Source organism: Pan troglodytes, chromosome 22 (genome assembly GCF_028858775.2).
Source record: "Pan troglodytes isolate AG18354 chromosome 22, NHGRI_mPanTro3-v2.0_pri, whole genome shotgun sequence".
In the NCBI taxonomy this organism is placed as follows: Eukaryota; Metazoa; Chordata; class Mammalia; order Primates; family Hominidae; genus Pan; species Pan troglodytes.
This window is the reverse complement of record NC_072420.2, coordinates 31,332,151-31,350,568: the sequence shown is the minus strand read 5'-3', so window position 1 is coordinate 31,350,568 and position 18,418 is coordinate 31,332,151. Positions and strand designations below refer to the sequence as shown.

At 37.6% G+C, this 18,418-nt stretch overlaps 1 protein-coding gene across 1 annotated transcript; it reads right to left on the bottom strand.

Annotated features, from left to right (window-relative positions):
* Window positions 1–7,246: 7,246 nt before the first annotated feature.
* Window positions 7,247–7,715, bottom strand: LOC107970210 (keratin-associated protein 20-2). The gene has a single exon (XM_016938723.3). The coding sequence runs from the start codon at window positions 7,600–7,602 to the stop codon at window positions 7,405–7,407; it is 198 nt and encodes a 65-aa protein (XP_016794212.2). The 5' UTR covers window positions 7,603–7,715; the 3' UTR covers window positions 7,247–7,404.
* Between the last annotated feature and the right edge of the window lie 10,703 nt (window positions 7,716–18,418).

Sequence of the window (18,418 nt, the reverse complement as noted above, 5' to 3'; positions counted from 1 at the left end):
TGAGAGGCCAGCGTAAGTTTTAGTGCATAAAAACACTAAAATACTGGGTCTTTTATCAGTCTCAGTGGAGGTGTGACAAACCACAGGCACTCCTGACATTGTCATATAGACCAACCTGTATTTAAAAATCTCATTAATCTTGTATCTTTAGATTTTAAAAAAAGACTCCCTATCCTGATAAAATTGAGATTTTCTTCTCAGTATGTTACGATACTGCCAAACAGCTGATAGACTTTAAAGGAAAAAAAAATACTGAGTTCCATGACCTTGCTCACACTGATGCCGAATTTAACCTTTGTAGCTATGTTGGATGACATCACGTGGAGGAGGCAAATGCCATCCTCTTCCGATCACTTTGCTAATAATACCCTTCTTCTTATATGCATATTTAAATCTTAATCAACACAGCTGTGATGTTATCGCTATAAAACTTAGTAGCAAATACAGTGGACTCTTGAATACCATGAGTTTGAACTGCACAGATACGCTTATATTAAGCAGATTTTCTTCACCTCTGCCACCCCGGCAGCAAGACCAACCCCTCCTCCTCCTTCTCCTCCTCAACCTACTCAACATGAAGACAATAAGGATGAAGACCTTTATGATGATCCACTTCCACTTAGTGAATAGTAAATCCATTTTCTCTTTTTCTTTATTTTCTTAATAAAATTTTCTTTTCTTTAGCCTACTTTATTATAGGAATATAATCTCTCATTACAGGTAACATAAGCATGTATTAATCAACTGTTTATGTTATTGGTAAGGCTTCTGGTCAACAGTAGGCTATTAGTAGTTAAGTTTTTGGGGAGTCAAAAATTATACTCAGATTTTCAACTGCGTGGAGGTTGGCACTCCTAATCCCTGCATTGTTCAAGGATCAACTGTGATTTATTCTGTACAAACTCCCACCAATCACATATTATTCTGTAGTTTTCCTATTGCTACGCTCTCTTTAAAAGTAGTGCCATTTTCTTGCCTGTTTAGTTCCTTCTTCTCCACACCTTAAGCATTCTTTAAAAAGTTGTTTGGTTGATTATCTTGTACCTGCACTGCAATGTAGATATGTTTCTTCGGAGAAAAGAAAAGCATTGAGAATCTTATCTGATTCCAAAGTCACAGGAACGTAAAGTAGACATTTTTGAGACCCAAATATAACAGAAGACATGACTATTAATTTTTCTGTAGGGATATTGACTCTGTCTGTATCATGTACTTATATGTAGACTTAAGTTCTCAAAGGCAGGCTGAATCTAGATACTATCATTTCTTAAGATGATTAAAAATAATTGAAAATTTTCCTTCACCACTGACCTTTAGGGTAATCCCTGATTTGATCTGTTGTACTTCAGTCATCCACTTTTAGGCAGTGCTACCATATTGGCAGAACCATCTATAATCCAGGACTAATTTTTCCTTCTCCAACTGGAAAATCAGCATAAATTCATAGGTGTATGTTGAGAAAGAAGAGACAACTCAGCAGAGAGGAAACCATGAGAATCCAAGCCAATTGCTTCTGTAAGTTGTTTGTGCTTTCACAACTCCCTTAAGCCCAACCTTATGTTCCCCACCTTCACTTGATGACAGAGAGCTGGTGTGTATGCTCAACTTTCTGAATAAGAGGGCTAGAAAATTTGGGCTGAGATGATGGGGTTTTCTAGATATACAATCACGTCATCTGCAAACAGGGAAAATTTGACTTCCTCTTTTCCTAATTGAATACCCTTTATTTCCTTTTCCTGCCTGATTGCCTTGGCCAGAACTTCCAACACTATGTTAAATAGGAGTGGTGAGAGAGGGCATCCCTCTCTTGTGCCAGTTTTCAAAGGGAATGCTTCCAGTTTTTGCCCATTCAGTATGATATTGGCTGTGGGTTTGTCATAGCTAGCTCTTATTATTTTGAGATACTTTAAGCTGATAGGCAACTTCAGCAAAATCTCAGGATACAAAATCAATGTGCAAAAATCACAAGCATTCTTATACACCAATAATAGACAGAGAGCCAAATCATGAGTGAACTCCCATTCACAATTGCTTCAAAGAGAATAAAATACCTAGGAATCCAACTGACAAGGGATGTGAAGGACGTCTTCAAGGAGAACTACAAACCACTGCTCAGTGAAAAAAGAGGATACAAACAAATGGAAGGACATTCCATGCTCATGGGTAGGAAGAATCAATATTGTGAAAATGGCCATACTGCCCAAGGTAATTTATAGATTCAATGCCATCCCCATCAAGCTACCAATGACTTTCTTCACAGAATTGGAAAAAGCTACTTTAAAGTTCATATGGAACCAAAAAAGAGCCCACATTGCCAAGTCAATCCTAAGCCAAAAGAACAAAGCTGGAGGCATCATGCTACCTGACTTCAAACTATACTACAAGGCTACAGTAACCAAAACAGCATGGTACTGGTACCAAAACAGAGATATAGACCAATGGAACAGAACAGAGCCCTCAGAAATGATGCCGCATATCTATAACTATCTGATCTTTGACAAACCTGACAAAAACAAGAAATGGGGAAAGGATTCCCTATTTAATAAATGGTGCTAGGAAAACTGGCTAGCCATATGTAGAAAGCTGAAACTGGATCCCTTCCTTACACCTTATACAAAAATTAATTCAAGATGGATTAAAGACTTAAATGTTAGACCTAAAACCATAAAAACCCTAGAAGGAAACCTAGGCAATACCATTCAGGACATAGGCATGGGCAAGGACTTCATGTCTAAAACACCAAAAGCAATGGCAACAAAAGCCAAAATTGACAAATAGGATCTAATTAAACTAAAGAGCTTCTGCACAGCAAAAGAAACTACCATCAGAGTGAACAGGCAACTTACAGAATGGGAGAAAATTTTTGCAATCTACTCATCTGACAAAGGGCTAATATCCAGAATCTACAAAGAGCTCAAACAAATTTACAAGAAAAAACAAACAACCCCATCAACAAGTGGGCAAAGGATATGAACAGACACTTCTCAAAAGAAGACATTTATGCAGCCAACAGACACATGAAAAAATGCTCATCATCACTGGCCATCACAGAAATGCAAATCAAAACCACAATGAGATAGCATCTCACATCAATTGGAATGGCGATCATTAAAAAGTCAGGAAACAACAGGTGCTGGAGAGGATGTGGAGAAACAGGAACATTTTTACACTGTTGGTGGGACTGTAAACTAGTTCAACCATTGTGGAAGTCAGTGTGGCGATTCCTCAGGGATCTAGAACTAGAAATACCATTTGACCCAGCCATCCCAGTACTGGGTATATACCCAAAGTATTATAAATCATGCTGCTAGAAAGACACATACACACATATGTTTACTGTGGCACTATTCACAATAGCAAAGACTTGAAACCAACCCAAATGTCCAACAATGATAGACTGGATTAAGAAAATGTGGCACATATATACCATGACATACTATGCAGCCATAAAAAAGGATGAGTTCATGTCCTTTGTAGGGACATGGATGAAGCTGGAAACCATCATTCTCAGCAAACTATCGTAAGGACAAAAAACCAAACACCACATATTCTCACTCACAGGTGGGAATTGAACAATGAGAACACATGGACACAGGAAGGGGAACATCACACACCGGGGCCTGTGGTGGGGTGGGGGGAGGGGGAGGGATAGCATTAGGAGATATACCTAATGTTAAATGACGAGTTAATGGGTGCAGCACACCAACATGGCACATGTATACATATGTACCAAACCTGCACGTTGTGCACATGTACCCTAAAACTTAAAGTATGATAAAAATAAAAATAAAAATAAAAATAAATGCTTGGTACCTATGTTGATCACTCAGAATTTCACTAATAGTGTTGAGTTTTTAAATCCAATGATGGCTAAACCACTTTTGGGAAAAAATATTGTAATTTATTGAAAATCAAATAGAAAGTCCACATAATTACAAAGCATCTTTTGCCCAAGTGATATCTTATTGCGTAAGATTCTGTTGTCTCATTGCCATTTCCCAATGTATGGGGATTCTTAAGGACAAGTGGAATAAATGGACACATTTGCTGTTTGGGGATTTCAAAAGAAAAATAAAGGAGCTGTCAGATGTGAAGAACAGTGGAATAAGAGGGAGGCAGTGACTCAGTGCATTCGACACTGTCCTGGTGAGCTGGTGAACAACAGATCCTTTCCCGAGAATTTTAACATCAAATATCAAGCAGTCAGCAGCCACTCGACAGGGGATTCTATCTATACTCTCCATGTCATCCAGATGACGTGAGGTGTGAAGAGCGAATTACCTCTCTTCTGAAGCATAGTGCTAAGTAATTCAGCCAAATCTCAGGGTGTTGAGAAATAGACAAACCCAGGGGTTGTTATATATAGTGATAGGAAAAAAGACTATTTTGCTGAGCAAAAATGTCATTTAAAATGTTCTTATATGAATGTAAATTGGAAGTCTGACCAAATGTAACACTGGCTGCTGAATCACATAAAAACTGGATTGCATATGACCTTAGGTAAAAGTAACTGATGTTCAGATCAAATTTTCAGGGCCATCAAAACTGCAGGAGATATCAGAATCTCTCTATTCCTCTCTCTCTTTTTCTCTCTTTCTCTCTCTCTCTGCCTCTCTCTCGCTGCTTCACTCTGAAAGACGCATACACAGATGCACACAAACAGAAAAAGCAAAAATAATAGAGAGAAATTAATATAAGTATAATCAACAAAATTTACAGGAGCATTGTAAGTTTACTTTCATACTGCTATGAAGATACTACCAGAGACTGGGTAATTTATAAAGGAAGTTTAATTGACTCACAGCTCAGCATGGCTGGGGAAGCCTCAGGAAACTTAAAATCATGGCAGAAGGCAGAGGAGAAGCAAATTGCTTCTTCACAAGATGGCCAGAAAGAAATCGAGACAGTATGAAGGAGGAACTATCAAAAACTTATAAAACCATCAGATCTCGTGAGAACTCACTCACTAACATGAATATAACATGGGGAAAAAACTGTTCCCATAATCCAATCACCTCCCACCCGGTCCTTCCCTTGATATGTGGGGATTATGGGGATTACAGTTCAAGATGAGATTTGGGTGGAGACAAAGAGCCAAATCATATCAAGTGTACATTTTAACATAAACTTTATTTTCTCATATGAAATATATGAAAAGAACATATAGGCCAGGCATGGTGGCTCACGCCTGTAGGGGAGAGCCACCCCTACATATAGGCCTTTGGGAGGCCGAGGCGGGCAGATCACCTGAGGTCAGGAGTTTGAGACCAGCCTGACCAACATAGTAAAACCCCGTTTCTACCGAAAATACAAGGAAATTGGCCAGGTGTGGTGGCGGCGGGTGTCTGTAATCTCAGCTACTCAGGAGGATGAGGTAGGAGAATTGTTTGAATCCAGGAGGCAGAGGTTGCAGTGAGCCTAGATCGTGCCACTGCACTCCAGCCTGGGCGACAAGAGTGACACCCTGTCTAAAAAAAAAAAAAAAAAGAAAGAAAAAAGAAAAAGAAAAGAACATATATGAAGAGGAATAATGTCAATACAAAACAAAGAGTATAACTTTTCTGTAAATTATAAGACATCCCGTTGATTTCAGTTAATCAAAATACAGCATGCTGAATTTGAGTTACATTTTTCTTTAGTAGTTAGAGATGAAATTAGTATTTCCGATGTGGGTATGGAAGTGGAGTCAGGAAGCCCAACAGGAAGAGTCCAGCAGGTTGAGTTGCTCAAGAGAAACCCTGATAGAGTCTGTATGACCAGAATATTACACTGTTAGATGAGCAGCCCAGAACCAGAGACAAGGCATCAGAGAGTTGCCATTTCAGCTCATGGTGTCAGAAATGGAAAGTTCAGTAAAGAGAAGGGACTCTGTTTCTTCAGATTGAATGTCACCAATGGCGCAGTTCAGGGACTTTTCAATCTTCTGTTGTTGGTTGCACAACCCATGAATATTACTGACCTTATAATTCAGACTAATCACTCAAATAAAATGTTAGCAGCTAACTTACAGTTGAATTTAAGTATCCATGTAGGTAATGTATTAATGTATTTTTCACTTGTGTTAACAAGTAATTATAATTTATTCTTTTTAAGGGTATTTTAGTTTAGCCCAATCTTATTGTTATTGTATTAGCCAAAAACAGTGACCATTATCTACATAACATAGGAGTTGTTGATGGAAAAGTTTTAAGAGTTGGTTGACGGAAAAGAGCTGCCCAAGCCTGAATTCTCCATGTCTCCTGCAAGCAGGTTCCCTAAAATAGTGCCTTTATACACAACGTCATCATTTGGACAATAAGACTCTGGACATGGATATAGGTTTATGTGTGCACAGCTTCAATTTATATTATGCTCCCAAATGAATTAATGTAATTCATTAAAATAACATAGATTTTTTAATGTTCCATCATCTAAGCAAATGACATTTCATCATTTAAGTGATATTTATTGAGGGCCTACTATGTGCCAGTCACTTTTAAGACAATGGATTATATTACTTCTATTATTGTGATAATGTGTCCCTATAGGATGTTTTCTCATTGATAGCATCATGTGCTATAAGATGTAGCAATGTTGCAAATTTTCATTTGAAAATATTAAAGTATCCCAAAAGAACTGTATTCAATTGAATTATTTTAATTGAATATATCCAAAGTTGGAATGATGAACAGATACCTCTGAAATATTTACATCAGGACAATGGGATTCTAAATCCCCATAACAAACAAAAGTATAACACATGATTGGAATCTGCCAATAAAGTAGTTATTTCATCTGAGGTATTTGAGTCAACAAATGCTAAGATAATAGGTTCATAAATAAAAGATAAATTGCACACAATATAGTAAATTCACTCAGACTTATTCAAACACTGACACTAAAACTAAGAAGAGTAGGAATAAAACAAAATATAATTTCATAGAAAAACAGAAATATGCATGAAGTTGGGCTAGCCTAAACATCATTGTCATCTTGGGATACTCCAAAGAATTGTTCTTTCTTTTTCTCATATTTTCTTCTTTCCCATTCCATTTGCCAATACACCAAAATGCAAACACGCACATGCACAATAAACATAATTAAAATGCAACAAATAAATATACTTTCAATGAGATGTTTATTAAAAGAAATTTTACATCTTCTCACATAAGTTGATCAAAAATCAACAATTTAATGATAGTACAATATCAAAACAAAGCTTTTTAAAAATCTGTGAAACATGTCAAATGATTTCAGTGACTCTAGATGAGGCTTGCAGCATCTGACCTATTTTTTCTTCCAGATACTTAAGGATGATGTTGACATTTTACAACAGAAAAATGAATTACTCATATGAAGAATTATGAAGGCAAATTTAGGAAGTCCATGTGGAAGAGACCACGAGGTTGAGTTGCCAGATATTTCTCAGTAGAAGCCACAGGACCAGTATCTTCCATAGCAAGATGGGCGGCAGCAGCCATATCCATAGCCACCATAGCCACGGCCATAGCCACAGCCCAGGCCTCCATAGCCATGGCCATAACCACAGCCACAGCCATAGCCACCGCCCAGGCCTCCATAGCCACAACGCAGACCACCATAGTAGTTGCTGTAGTAGCACATGGTTTCAAGAGTGGAGGATTTGGTTGAGGAGCAAGGAATCAGTTTCTTCAGTTTGAATATCCCTATATGCCCAGGCAGTCCTTTTATATACACCCTCAGTGGTGGGTGGGACCCACCACAGGACCTGTTGATTGCATATTTTCTATTAATTTGTATTAGTATACTTCCTGAATATTTGTTTTATTAAACAATGTGAAGCCTTTATAAACAAGATGACTTTGTTATTGTGTCAGCCTTCTCATGATCAAATGCCTTTAATGTGTTTTTCTTATTCTTATTTTAAAGCCCTTACTCATACTTTGTTTAGCTTAAAATATTTGACAACTTTGTGTCTAATTTAATCATTGAATGGGTTGTAAAAGGTTGATTTTTAAAATTCTATGATTACTTGTGCATACATTATGTGGGAATCTTCTACAAAGAAAAATAATTTTCATTAACAATAGAGTTTATTTAGCAGATTCAGCTAAGTTTTTTTCTTGTTCATTATTTACTTTAATAAGTAAATTTTATTCAGACATAAAAGTATATAGAATTGTATTTTGAAGCTTTATAAACACATCCCTGGAATTTAATAATCATCAATATTCTGTCTTCAGTTCCTTCTCTCCCTGTACATTTTTTGTAGTTAGTTAGTTAGTTCTGCTGAATATTTTAAAACAAATCCCAGGCAAGACAATATTTTTCTTATAAGTACTTCAGTGTATATCTCTATCACAACAGAAGTCTAAAAAAATATGTATAGAGAGAGCCCCAATACCGTTATCACACCAATGACATTACAAAATTATTTGGCATCCCCTAATAGTTAATTCGTGATCAGTTTTCCTTGATTGCTTCCCAAATATATTTTCATAGTCTTTTTTTTTTACATTAAGACACACATTCATTACATTTAGGCATGTCTTTAACTCTTTTTAGAGATGTGATGGTTCTTTTTTTTCCTTTTTAATGTATTTTATTGTTTCGAGGAAACTTTGTTATTGTCCTATAGAATTCTTACATTTTAGACGTGGCTGATATCTTTCTTGTTTTCCCTTTTCATATCTTCCTCTATCCCTCATACCATCTACAGGTAGATGACAAAGGTTGATGTGATTCTGGTTATTTTACTATTTGTTGACAAGAGTGATATTTTATAGTTGCTCTGTGTACATTTTATTACATAATATTAGGATGTACATGGTGTCTGGGTGGCCCATGGCTTCACATTTAGTAAGGCTGGGATTGTGGATTGGGTTCATTTTACCATCTCCCCCATAAACTTTTTAGCTACAGTTTTTTACATTCAGTAATAGTTACCTAGACCCATTATTGCCAGAAGTTCAAAATGCTGATTTTACAATTCTATCATTACTTCTACCTGTAGAAGATAGAAACCTATAAAGAGAAAAAAAATTCTCATCTATGAGTTTATTCAGGAGAGGAAAATAGTTGATTTTTTCATTTATCAATTTCCAGAATGAGTATATAATTTAGAGTTGCGAAAATAATATGCTTAAACATTCTTATGCACTCATAGACTTTTTTTGTTGTTGCTTTTTTAGACGGAGTCTCTGTCTTGCCCAGGCTGGAGTGCATGGAGTGCAGTGATGCGATCTGGGCTCACTGCAACCTCCACCTCCCACGTTCAAGCGATCCTCGTGCCTCAGCCTCCTGAGTAGCTGGGATTACAGATGTGCACCACCACACCCAGCTAATTTTTTAATTTTAGTAGAGACGGGGTTTCACCATGTTGGCTAGGCTGGTCTTGAACTCCTGACTTAAGGTGATCTGCCTGCCTTGGCCTCCCAAAGTGCTGGGGTTACAGGCATGAGCCACCACTCCCAGCCTCATAGATGTTTTAATAACATCACCCTAAATATTTAAGTGCACAATGCACTACTGTAAACTGTAGTCACTACATCGTATCTAAGAAATCATTGTCCAGTCCAATATCAACAATCTTCTATGTTTTCTTCTAATAGTTTTACAGTTTGAGGCTTTATATTTAAGTCTTTAATTTATGTCAGGTTGAGTTTTTTGTTGGATGTTTGATAAGGGTCCAATTTCATTCTTTTGCATGTGAATATCCAGTTACCCCAGCATCATTTGTTGAAGAAACTACACTTTCTCTAGTGTGTATAATAATTATCTTTGCCAGGATCAAATAACTGCATATATATGGGTTTATTTCTGGGCTCTCCATACTGCTTCATTGGTCATTGGTCGATATGTCTGTCTTTATGACAATAGCATAGTGTTTTAATTAATTGACATGTATCCATCAATTATAGTTATTTCTCTTTTTGATGTCAAGTTGTCCTATCATGGGCTGGTAGAAACCTTTTTAATTTGGTTTAAGTATTTTTTGACAAGACTTTAGTAGTATCTTCGGTAAATTATTTAATTCTTATATAAGAAGATCTTCCAGACTCATCTTTTATCTTTCCTGCCCTTGATTAGGAAGAGGTCTTTTATTTTTCTTTAAAGAAACACTGATATTTGGAGAAGACTCTCTGGACATTAGTGATGTTCACTGTTGCTACATTGTGATTGCTTATATGCTGTTTCAATGGAGAGAGCCAAAAAACCCTCTGTTTTTTTTTTTTAAAAAGATTAAAAGTAATGAGTTCAAACTAAACATTTCAATTCAGATTAAAAATTATAGAGCATTGATTTAAGCTTTTCAATTTTTGAAATGGACAAACTTTTTTTAAAGCTTCTATTTATATCAAGTTTGCTAACCTCCCATTGATCAAAACAAGTCACATATATCACTGAGTCCATAGCAGAGGAATAAATTAGCTGTCCCACCTAAGTTGGGAGGACTGAGAATGGGGCCATCAATTTAACAGTGTATGTATGTGCAACATCACTGTGGTATAAATATTTATTAACATTATAAATTATGTAATATACCAATATAATATATAATTTATTAATAATATATATTGATGGCAAAGTGGATACTTATGGAAACTAGGCCTCTTTGAACATACTATCACAACTTCACTGTGTAAGTATAATATATCTTATGCAGAATTATTTCCTTTGTATTTAGACAATAGATGACATCATAAATGATTATGTGCAAGGAAATAAACTTGAAATTCAGGGGTCTCACTGAAGGGTTCTGTGTTCTTCCATGCCCAGAGATAATTGTTAATGAGAAATTGCAGCAACCATGGCCTGAAATGGCTAGGGAAACAGGATCTCACCATCCAGGAGGAAGGTGTGGGCTACATAGCAGCAAAGAAACATTACAACTGCAGTGCTTGTTGAGAGTGAGAAATATCTAAAATGGTGAGAAGGTGTCCCTCACTGCTCACAGAATCACATGTTTGATAAATTACCCTTGCATTAATCCTCAATCTAACAGGAAAAATAAACCCAAATACTATTTTGCCAGTACTCACTGTTTTCTGTCTGTTTGAATTCCCTTCCAAAAGATCTGTAACCTCTCTCTTCTTGCACCTGCCATGATTAATTTGTGTACTTTCTGTACTCAGAATTTTTCCTTATAAGTCTCCATCTTTTCATTGTGTTTTTGCTTTTTTGTTTTTTTTTTTTTTTTTTGAGACGGAGTGTCACTCTGTCGCCCAGGCTGGAGTGCAGTGGTGTGATCTCGTCTCACTGCAACCTCTGCCTCCCTGGTTCAAGCAATTCTCCTGCCTCCACCTCCTGTTCATTGTGTCTTTTTAAGATCCAGAGAGCCTTGGCTCCCATAGTTCCTTCAGAACTCCCTTCATCTCCTTGCACTAGCCTATGACCTGTTTTGGCTGGTATTCTCAGATCTGCTCCTTGGGTCCTCCACTTGAGGTGGTATATGTGTGGAATGACTTTCTACCCCTACCTTGACTGGAATCGAGGACCCACCTTTGGCCTCACCGTTGTTCTACCAGTTCTGAAGGAAGGTGTTTCCCACATGGTCTTGATCCAAGGCAAAGGAGCCAAAAGTGCCATGCGATGTGTCTTAGTCCTACTCGGCAGTCACCTGCCTGTGGGAGTCAGAAGTACCTTACGAAGACAGAAAAAATGTCCCACTCATGTAAACTCTAGTCTGTATTAGGCAACTATAATGCATGGTGTATTTCAGATGAATAAATTTAACATTTGAGATGTTCTTTACTAGCACCATCGAAACGCAGGTGTTGGAAGCAAGGGATATTCATGGAGAAAGTGATTAATACAATGGTGTATATGGAGAAAGAGAACAGAGTGATAGTTTGATAGTTACCATAGGCTGGGAAGGATAGTGGGAGGCGGTGGGGAGGATAAACAAGGGGTTGGTTAATGGGTACAAAAATGTAGTTAGATAGAAGGAATAATGTGTAGTATTTGATAGCACAATAGGGTGATCACAGGAAACAACAACTTATTGTATACTTCAAAGTAATGAGAAGAGTGAAATTGAAATATTACTAACATAAATTAAAATGTTTAATATAAGAGATACCCCAATTACCCTGATGTGATCATTACACATTGTATGCCTGAATCAAAATAACACATGTATCCCATAAACAGGTACAACTATTATCTATCCGTAAAAAATACAAATTTTATAAATCCTAGTGGGATCATATTTAGGCAGCTTAGCACCATTCCATACTCTCTCAGGAACTTGATTGCTCAGAACAAGAATTGTGTTTACTCTCAGTCAATGAGAGTAGCTTTAAGAGATTTGAAAGATAAAAGAGACCAAAACTATATCATTGCTGTGGCCAAAGCAGATGATATTCATGGCTTTTCATGGATGTAAGGTTTTGCAGCATCCTCTGAACATTTCCTTATGAATCACTAGCCTTGGAAAGAGAGAAGTCCACCTATTGAAAATTATGCTTTCTGGCCGCACGCGGCTCACACCTGTAATTCCAACACTTTGGGAGGCTGAGGCTGGCAGATCACCTGAAGTCAGGAGTTTCACACCAGCCTAGCCAACATTGTGAAATCCCGTCTCTACTAAAAATACAAAAAAATTAGCCAGACATGGTGGCATGTACCTGTAATCCCAGTTACTCGGGAGGCTGAGGGAGGAGAATTGCTTCAGCCCAGGAGGGGGAGGTGGCAATGAGCCGATATCACGCCACTACATTCCAGCCTGGGTGACAGAACGAGACTCCATCTCAAAAGGAAAAAAAAAATTGTGCTTTCCCCTGGTTCCTGCAATTTCTTGATTTGAAGCCTAGCAAAGAATGCATGAGATAATAGGGGTCTTCTCTCATCTTTGCTTCTTCTACACTTCCAATGACTATGAAGTATTATTTTCTGCTTGCAATATGTAGAATTCGTTTAGTTTTTCTGATTAAACTGTTATTTGTTGCAGTAATGTATATATATATCATATTTTTCAACATAGGTATGTTTATAAGTAATGTGTAAATAAATGCTTTTTTATTTAGAGTTAGTTATACAAAGTTTGTTCTATCTAATGATTTTTAAATCAAAGTAGACATCAAAATAAATTTGTTATTTTTTGTTTTGTCCGTATTCTTAGTCATAGGAGGTTTCTCAGAGCACATTATTTTACCATGCTGATGAACCATATGTCTCTCAAGCTTCCCTGCCCACCCAACAAATTATATAAAGAGATTAATGATATTCTGTGATGTTGTAAGTTGCTTACTAAAATAATGTAAATTCTTCATTCTTTCTTGTATCTAGGCACCTTTCAATATGATTTTGCAGCTTCTCCTAACAAGGACTGCAGCCCATTTCCACTGCTTGTTCCTTGCTTGTCTTGAGATTTGTTTTGGCCAATAAAATACATTGGAAGTGCCAGCTTCTAGAATAGACCTCAGGAGATATTAAGCTTTTCTACTCACTATTTTGGAATCCTTCCACAGCTTTCACAAGAACAACTCTTGCTAAACCTCCTAGAGAATAACAGACCACATGATAGGAAACAGACACCTAAGCCTCCAGCCAGGAAAACCTCAAACATATGAGAGATCCTCCTATCTTAGAGCACTGGCTACTTAATCTGTGGCCAACAAGAGAGATATGAATGGAGTCATCCATGAACAGAAAACTTCCCAGCTCACGAGTAGACTCATAACAAGCAATAGAGTTGACATAAGTTTATTGTTTTTGCTGATATTCAGCAAGTCGTGATAATCTTCTTTGAGCTTGACTTTCTCCATCTCTTCCCTGCTACATCAACCCCCCCACCTTTTTTTTCCTTGAGAGTATCCTCATTTTTACATGATTAATTATTTACTACTAAAAGGCAAAAGATATCACTTGGCTTCATGAGACTATCAACAGAAAGCCAATACTTAAAATTTGATGCTACCAGATTCACTGGACTTTTCCTTCCAATATTTTTAGTGTTCCTTTTTCTGACTACTTTTAAAACATCAAATATTTTCTTGATGGTTTCAAATTTATCTTCTGAAACTATAACCAGAAAATGGAAATGATGATATTTCATTTTATTTACAAAATTGCATTTTCATGAAAGCTACTGAGGCAATTATTTAAAGGCAAATCGTACAGAAACATGTGAGCAATTGGATGAAAAACCACATATTAAAAGTAATTTGTTTTATTTTGTTAGACAGTCCTAAGTGTGCAATCCAATTTTTTCATCAGAAACATCAGAGGGTTTGGTATAAAGTATTTGTTTTCCATGTATTCATGGCCCTAGTAATATAGGGTGAAGGATGATGGCTTACAAACTCCTCCTCACTTTCCACTTCTAGTGAATTTGTCTTCCTCTCTGAGCTTACCCTGGGAAAGATTTGAATAGTACCATTTGGACAGAATAAAATAATTTGGGCATTGGGGCTCTGGAACGAGATAAATGTGTGAACATCTTAATAGTCATGTTTTTGCACGTGTTTTTAATTTTAGAAGTATGGAAATCATATAAAACCTTAACAAAAGTTTATAAACTTTATCCATTAATTAATTTGTTTTCCATTCATTTATATATAAAAAAAACTACAATCCTTACTGTTGCCGGGGGCTGTCCTCGGTACTGAACCATGTGAATTCTGTCAATGGTATTGTGCCCTGACTAGTGTTTAATTTCTCTCTTATAAGATAGCCTAGGATATGTGCAGAAGGCCATTTGAGAAAATTGCTTTATCCCAGAAGGAAAGATAGATTAAAATGCTTTATAAGCTGAGAAAAAGGGGCATGAATTCTAAAACTTTATGGCAAATCACAAATGTCCTTAATACCATAACCTATTTTAAGAAATTAATATAAATTTGCAATTTTGAAACAGTTGCCTGGACACACATATTGCTTTTAAAGAATAATGTCTGCAACATGAGACGTATTGATATTTCAAAGTTGCTCTATCAATCATTTGAGCAAAAGCTTATAATTTCAAATAAAGGTCAAAATAATATGTAATGTTAAATCAAAAGGAATCCTAAAGGGAATGATGTAGAAATAATATAACTCTGACATTTTTTCTTTAAACAGAGTCTGAAGGAAAGTTGTATTCAATATAAAAGTAAGTGTGTTTGTATCTTTAAAACAGAAATTGGAAACACAAAACTCAAAACCACTGTTCCCAGAAAGCAGTGATCTAATTTTGTATGGTTAATGTGCTGATATGGTAAGGGGGTGATACTTTCCAGAGATTCTCAAAGACAAAAATGATGTTCAGACCCACTTTGTGTGTGACGATTAGATATGGGATGTGACTTAAATATATCTGCTAGGAAATAGAAGGGGATCATTTAGAATAATGTGAAATGAAAATTCCAAACACAACCACAGTCCAAAATATTCAAATGTAGTGTACAAGAAAGCAGCCAAAGACCAATGTACCTAGAATATGGTGATTAGAAATAGGGATGCTGTTGTGGGGTTTTATTCATTAGGTAAAAACTTAGCATATAGGCTAATATTTTATGATCAGATATGCAAGGCTGCAGTAATTGCAGGTTCATCAAAAGCAAGTTTCATTTAGAAATAACTAATTTTAAGCCTTTGAACTTTTAGTTTCACAGCATGTAAGCAATATTTTTGTCACAATAATACTCTGTCACACACACATGTGCATGTAACAGGTCTAACAAAGTAATGTTAAATAAGTAATATTGTAAATATAGGATTTTTTTTGAAAACTGACACAAAATTTTTTCTCGCATGAAGGATGTTGAACTAAAATGTGTGTGGAGCAATAATTGTAATACGGTATGAAGAGAAAACATTTCTTTTATAAAGTAAGTTATTCCAGATGATTATATTCAATTTAGATGATGGATGTAGAATTTAAACTACTATCTCTTCCCAAAGTAGCCTAAGATGAGATAATCAGTATTTTAAAAAGAGAAGAACACAGAATATGGAGTCGGGTAACATAGGGAAAGGAGTCCTGGGGTTTCTCTAGAAGTTTCTTAGTAGAATCCATAGCCTGGCTGGGCACGGTGGCTCATGCCAGCACTTTTGGAGGCTGAGGCAGGCAGATTACGAGGTCAGAAGTTCAAGACTAGCCTGGCCAACATGGTGAAACCCCATCTCTACTAAAAATACAAAAAATTAGCTGGGCATGGCCCAGCTACTCGGGAGGCTAAGGCAGGAGAATTGCTTGAACTGGGACCTGGGAGGCGGAGGTTATAGTGAGCTGAGATTGTGCCACTGCACTCCAGCCTGGGCTACAGAGTAAGACTCCATCTCTGGAAAAAAAAAAAAAAAAAAATCCATAGCCCCATAGCCTAATATCTGCCACAGCAAGATGGGAGATAGCAGCCACAGCCACAGCCCAGGGCACCATGGTAGTTACTATAGTAGCATATGATGTTAGGAGTGGGAGGTTCAGTCAAGGATCAGGGAACCCAGATGCTCAGTCTGAATGTCACTATTTGCCCAGGGCCTTTTATCATAAGCCAATTAAGCTTCTTTTCTTGTAAATTACTCAGCCTCAGGTATTTATTTATAACAACGCAAAAATGCCCTAACACAGAAAATTGGTACTGAGGAGTGGGGCATTGCTATAAAGATATCTGAAAATGTGGACGCATCTTTGAAACTGGATAAGAGGTAGGGGTTGGAAGAATTTGGAGAGCTCAGAAGAAGACACGAAGATAAGGCAAGGTTTGGAACTTCTTAGAGAATCATTAAATGGCTGTGACCAAAATTCTGTTAGTGATATGGACAGTGAAGGCCAGGCTGATGAGATCTCAGATGGAAATGAGGAAATTATTGGCAACTGGAGCAAAGGTCACACGTGTTATGCCTTAGCAAAGAACTTGGCTGCATTCTATTCATGACCTAGGGATCTGTGGAAGTTTTCATTTGAGAGTAGTGACCTAGGGTATCTGGCAAGAAATTTCTAAGCAACAAGGCATACAAGCTGTTGTCTTGGCTGCTCCTAACAGCCTAAATTCAGATGCAGGAACAAATAAATGACTTAAAGTTGGAATTTATATTTAAACAGGAAGCAGAGCACAAAAGTTTGGAAAAGTTGCAGCCTGCTTATGTGCCAAAGAAAGAAAAGTGTTTTTCTGGAGAGGAATTCAAGCAGGCTGTAGTGCTACCACTTGCTAGAGATATTTGCATAATTACAAAGGAGCCAAGTGCTAATAGCCAAGACAATGAGGAAAAGGCCTCAAGAATATTTCAGAGACCTTCACGGCAGCCCCTCCCATCACAGGCCCAGAAGCCTAGCAGGAAACAATAGTTTCCTGGACCACGCCCAGGGCCCTGCTGCCCCTGTGCAGCCTTAGGACAACACTGTCCACATACGTGCTATTCCAACTGCAGCCTTGGCTCAAAGGGGCTCAGGTATAGCTCAGGCTGCTGCTCTGGATGGTGCAAGCCATAAGCCTTGGTGGCTTCCAATGGCGTTAAGCCTGCTGGTTCATAGAGTGCAAGAGTGGTGGATTCTTGGTAACCTCTGCCTAGATTTCAAAGGATGTATGAAAAAGCCTGGGTGTCCAGGCAGATTCCTGCTACAGCATGGAGCCCCCACAGAGAAACTCTAGTAGGGCAGTGTGGAGGGGAAATATGGGGTTGGAGGCTTCACACAGAGTCCCCACTGGGGCACTGCCTAGTAGAGCTGTGAAAAGGCCATCTCCCTCCAGATGGTACTCTATGCCTAGAAAAGTTACAAGAACTCTGCAACAACCTATGAGAGCAGCTACCAGGACTGCACCATGCAAAGCCACAGGGGTGGAGTTGTCCAAGGCCTTGGTAGCCCACCCCTTGGACCAGTGTGCCCTGGATGTAGGATATGGAGTCAAAGGAGATTATTTTGGATTTTTAAGATTTAATGACTACCCTGTTGGGTTTCATACTTGCATGAGGCCTGTAACCCATTTCTTTTGATGAATTTCTCCCTTTTGAAATGGGAATGTTTACTCAATGCCTATACCCCCATTGCATCTTGGAAGCAGATAACTTTTAAAAAAAAAATTTTACAGGTTCATAGGTGCAAGGGATTTGCCTTGTCTCAGACGAGACTTTGGAGTTTTGAGTGAATACTGGAATGAGTTAAGACTTAGAGGGTCTGTTGGGAAGACATAATTATATTTTGCAATGTGAGAAGGATATGAGATTTGGGGGAGGCCAGGGATGGAATGATATAGTTTGGCTATGTGGTCCCACCCAAATCTCATATTGAATTGTAATACCCATTGCTGGAGGTGGGCCTTGGTGAGAGGTGTTTGGATCACGGAGGCAGATTCCTTATGGCTTGGTGCTGTCTTTGTGATAGTATGATAGTGAGTGCTCATGAGAGCTGGTCATTTGAAAGTATCTGGCACCTCCCTGCTCTGCATTTGCTCCTGCTTTTGACACATGATATGCCTGCTCCCTCTTCACCTTTTGCCATGATTGGAAGCTTCCTGAGGCACCCCCCAGAAACAGATGC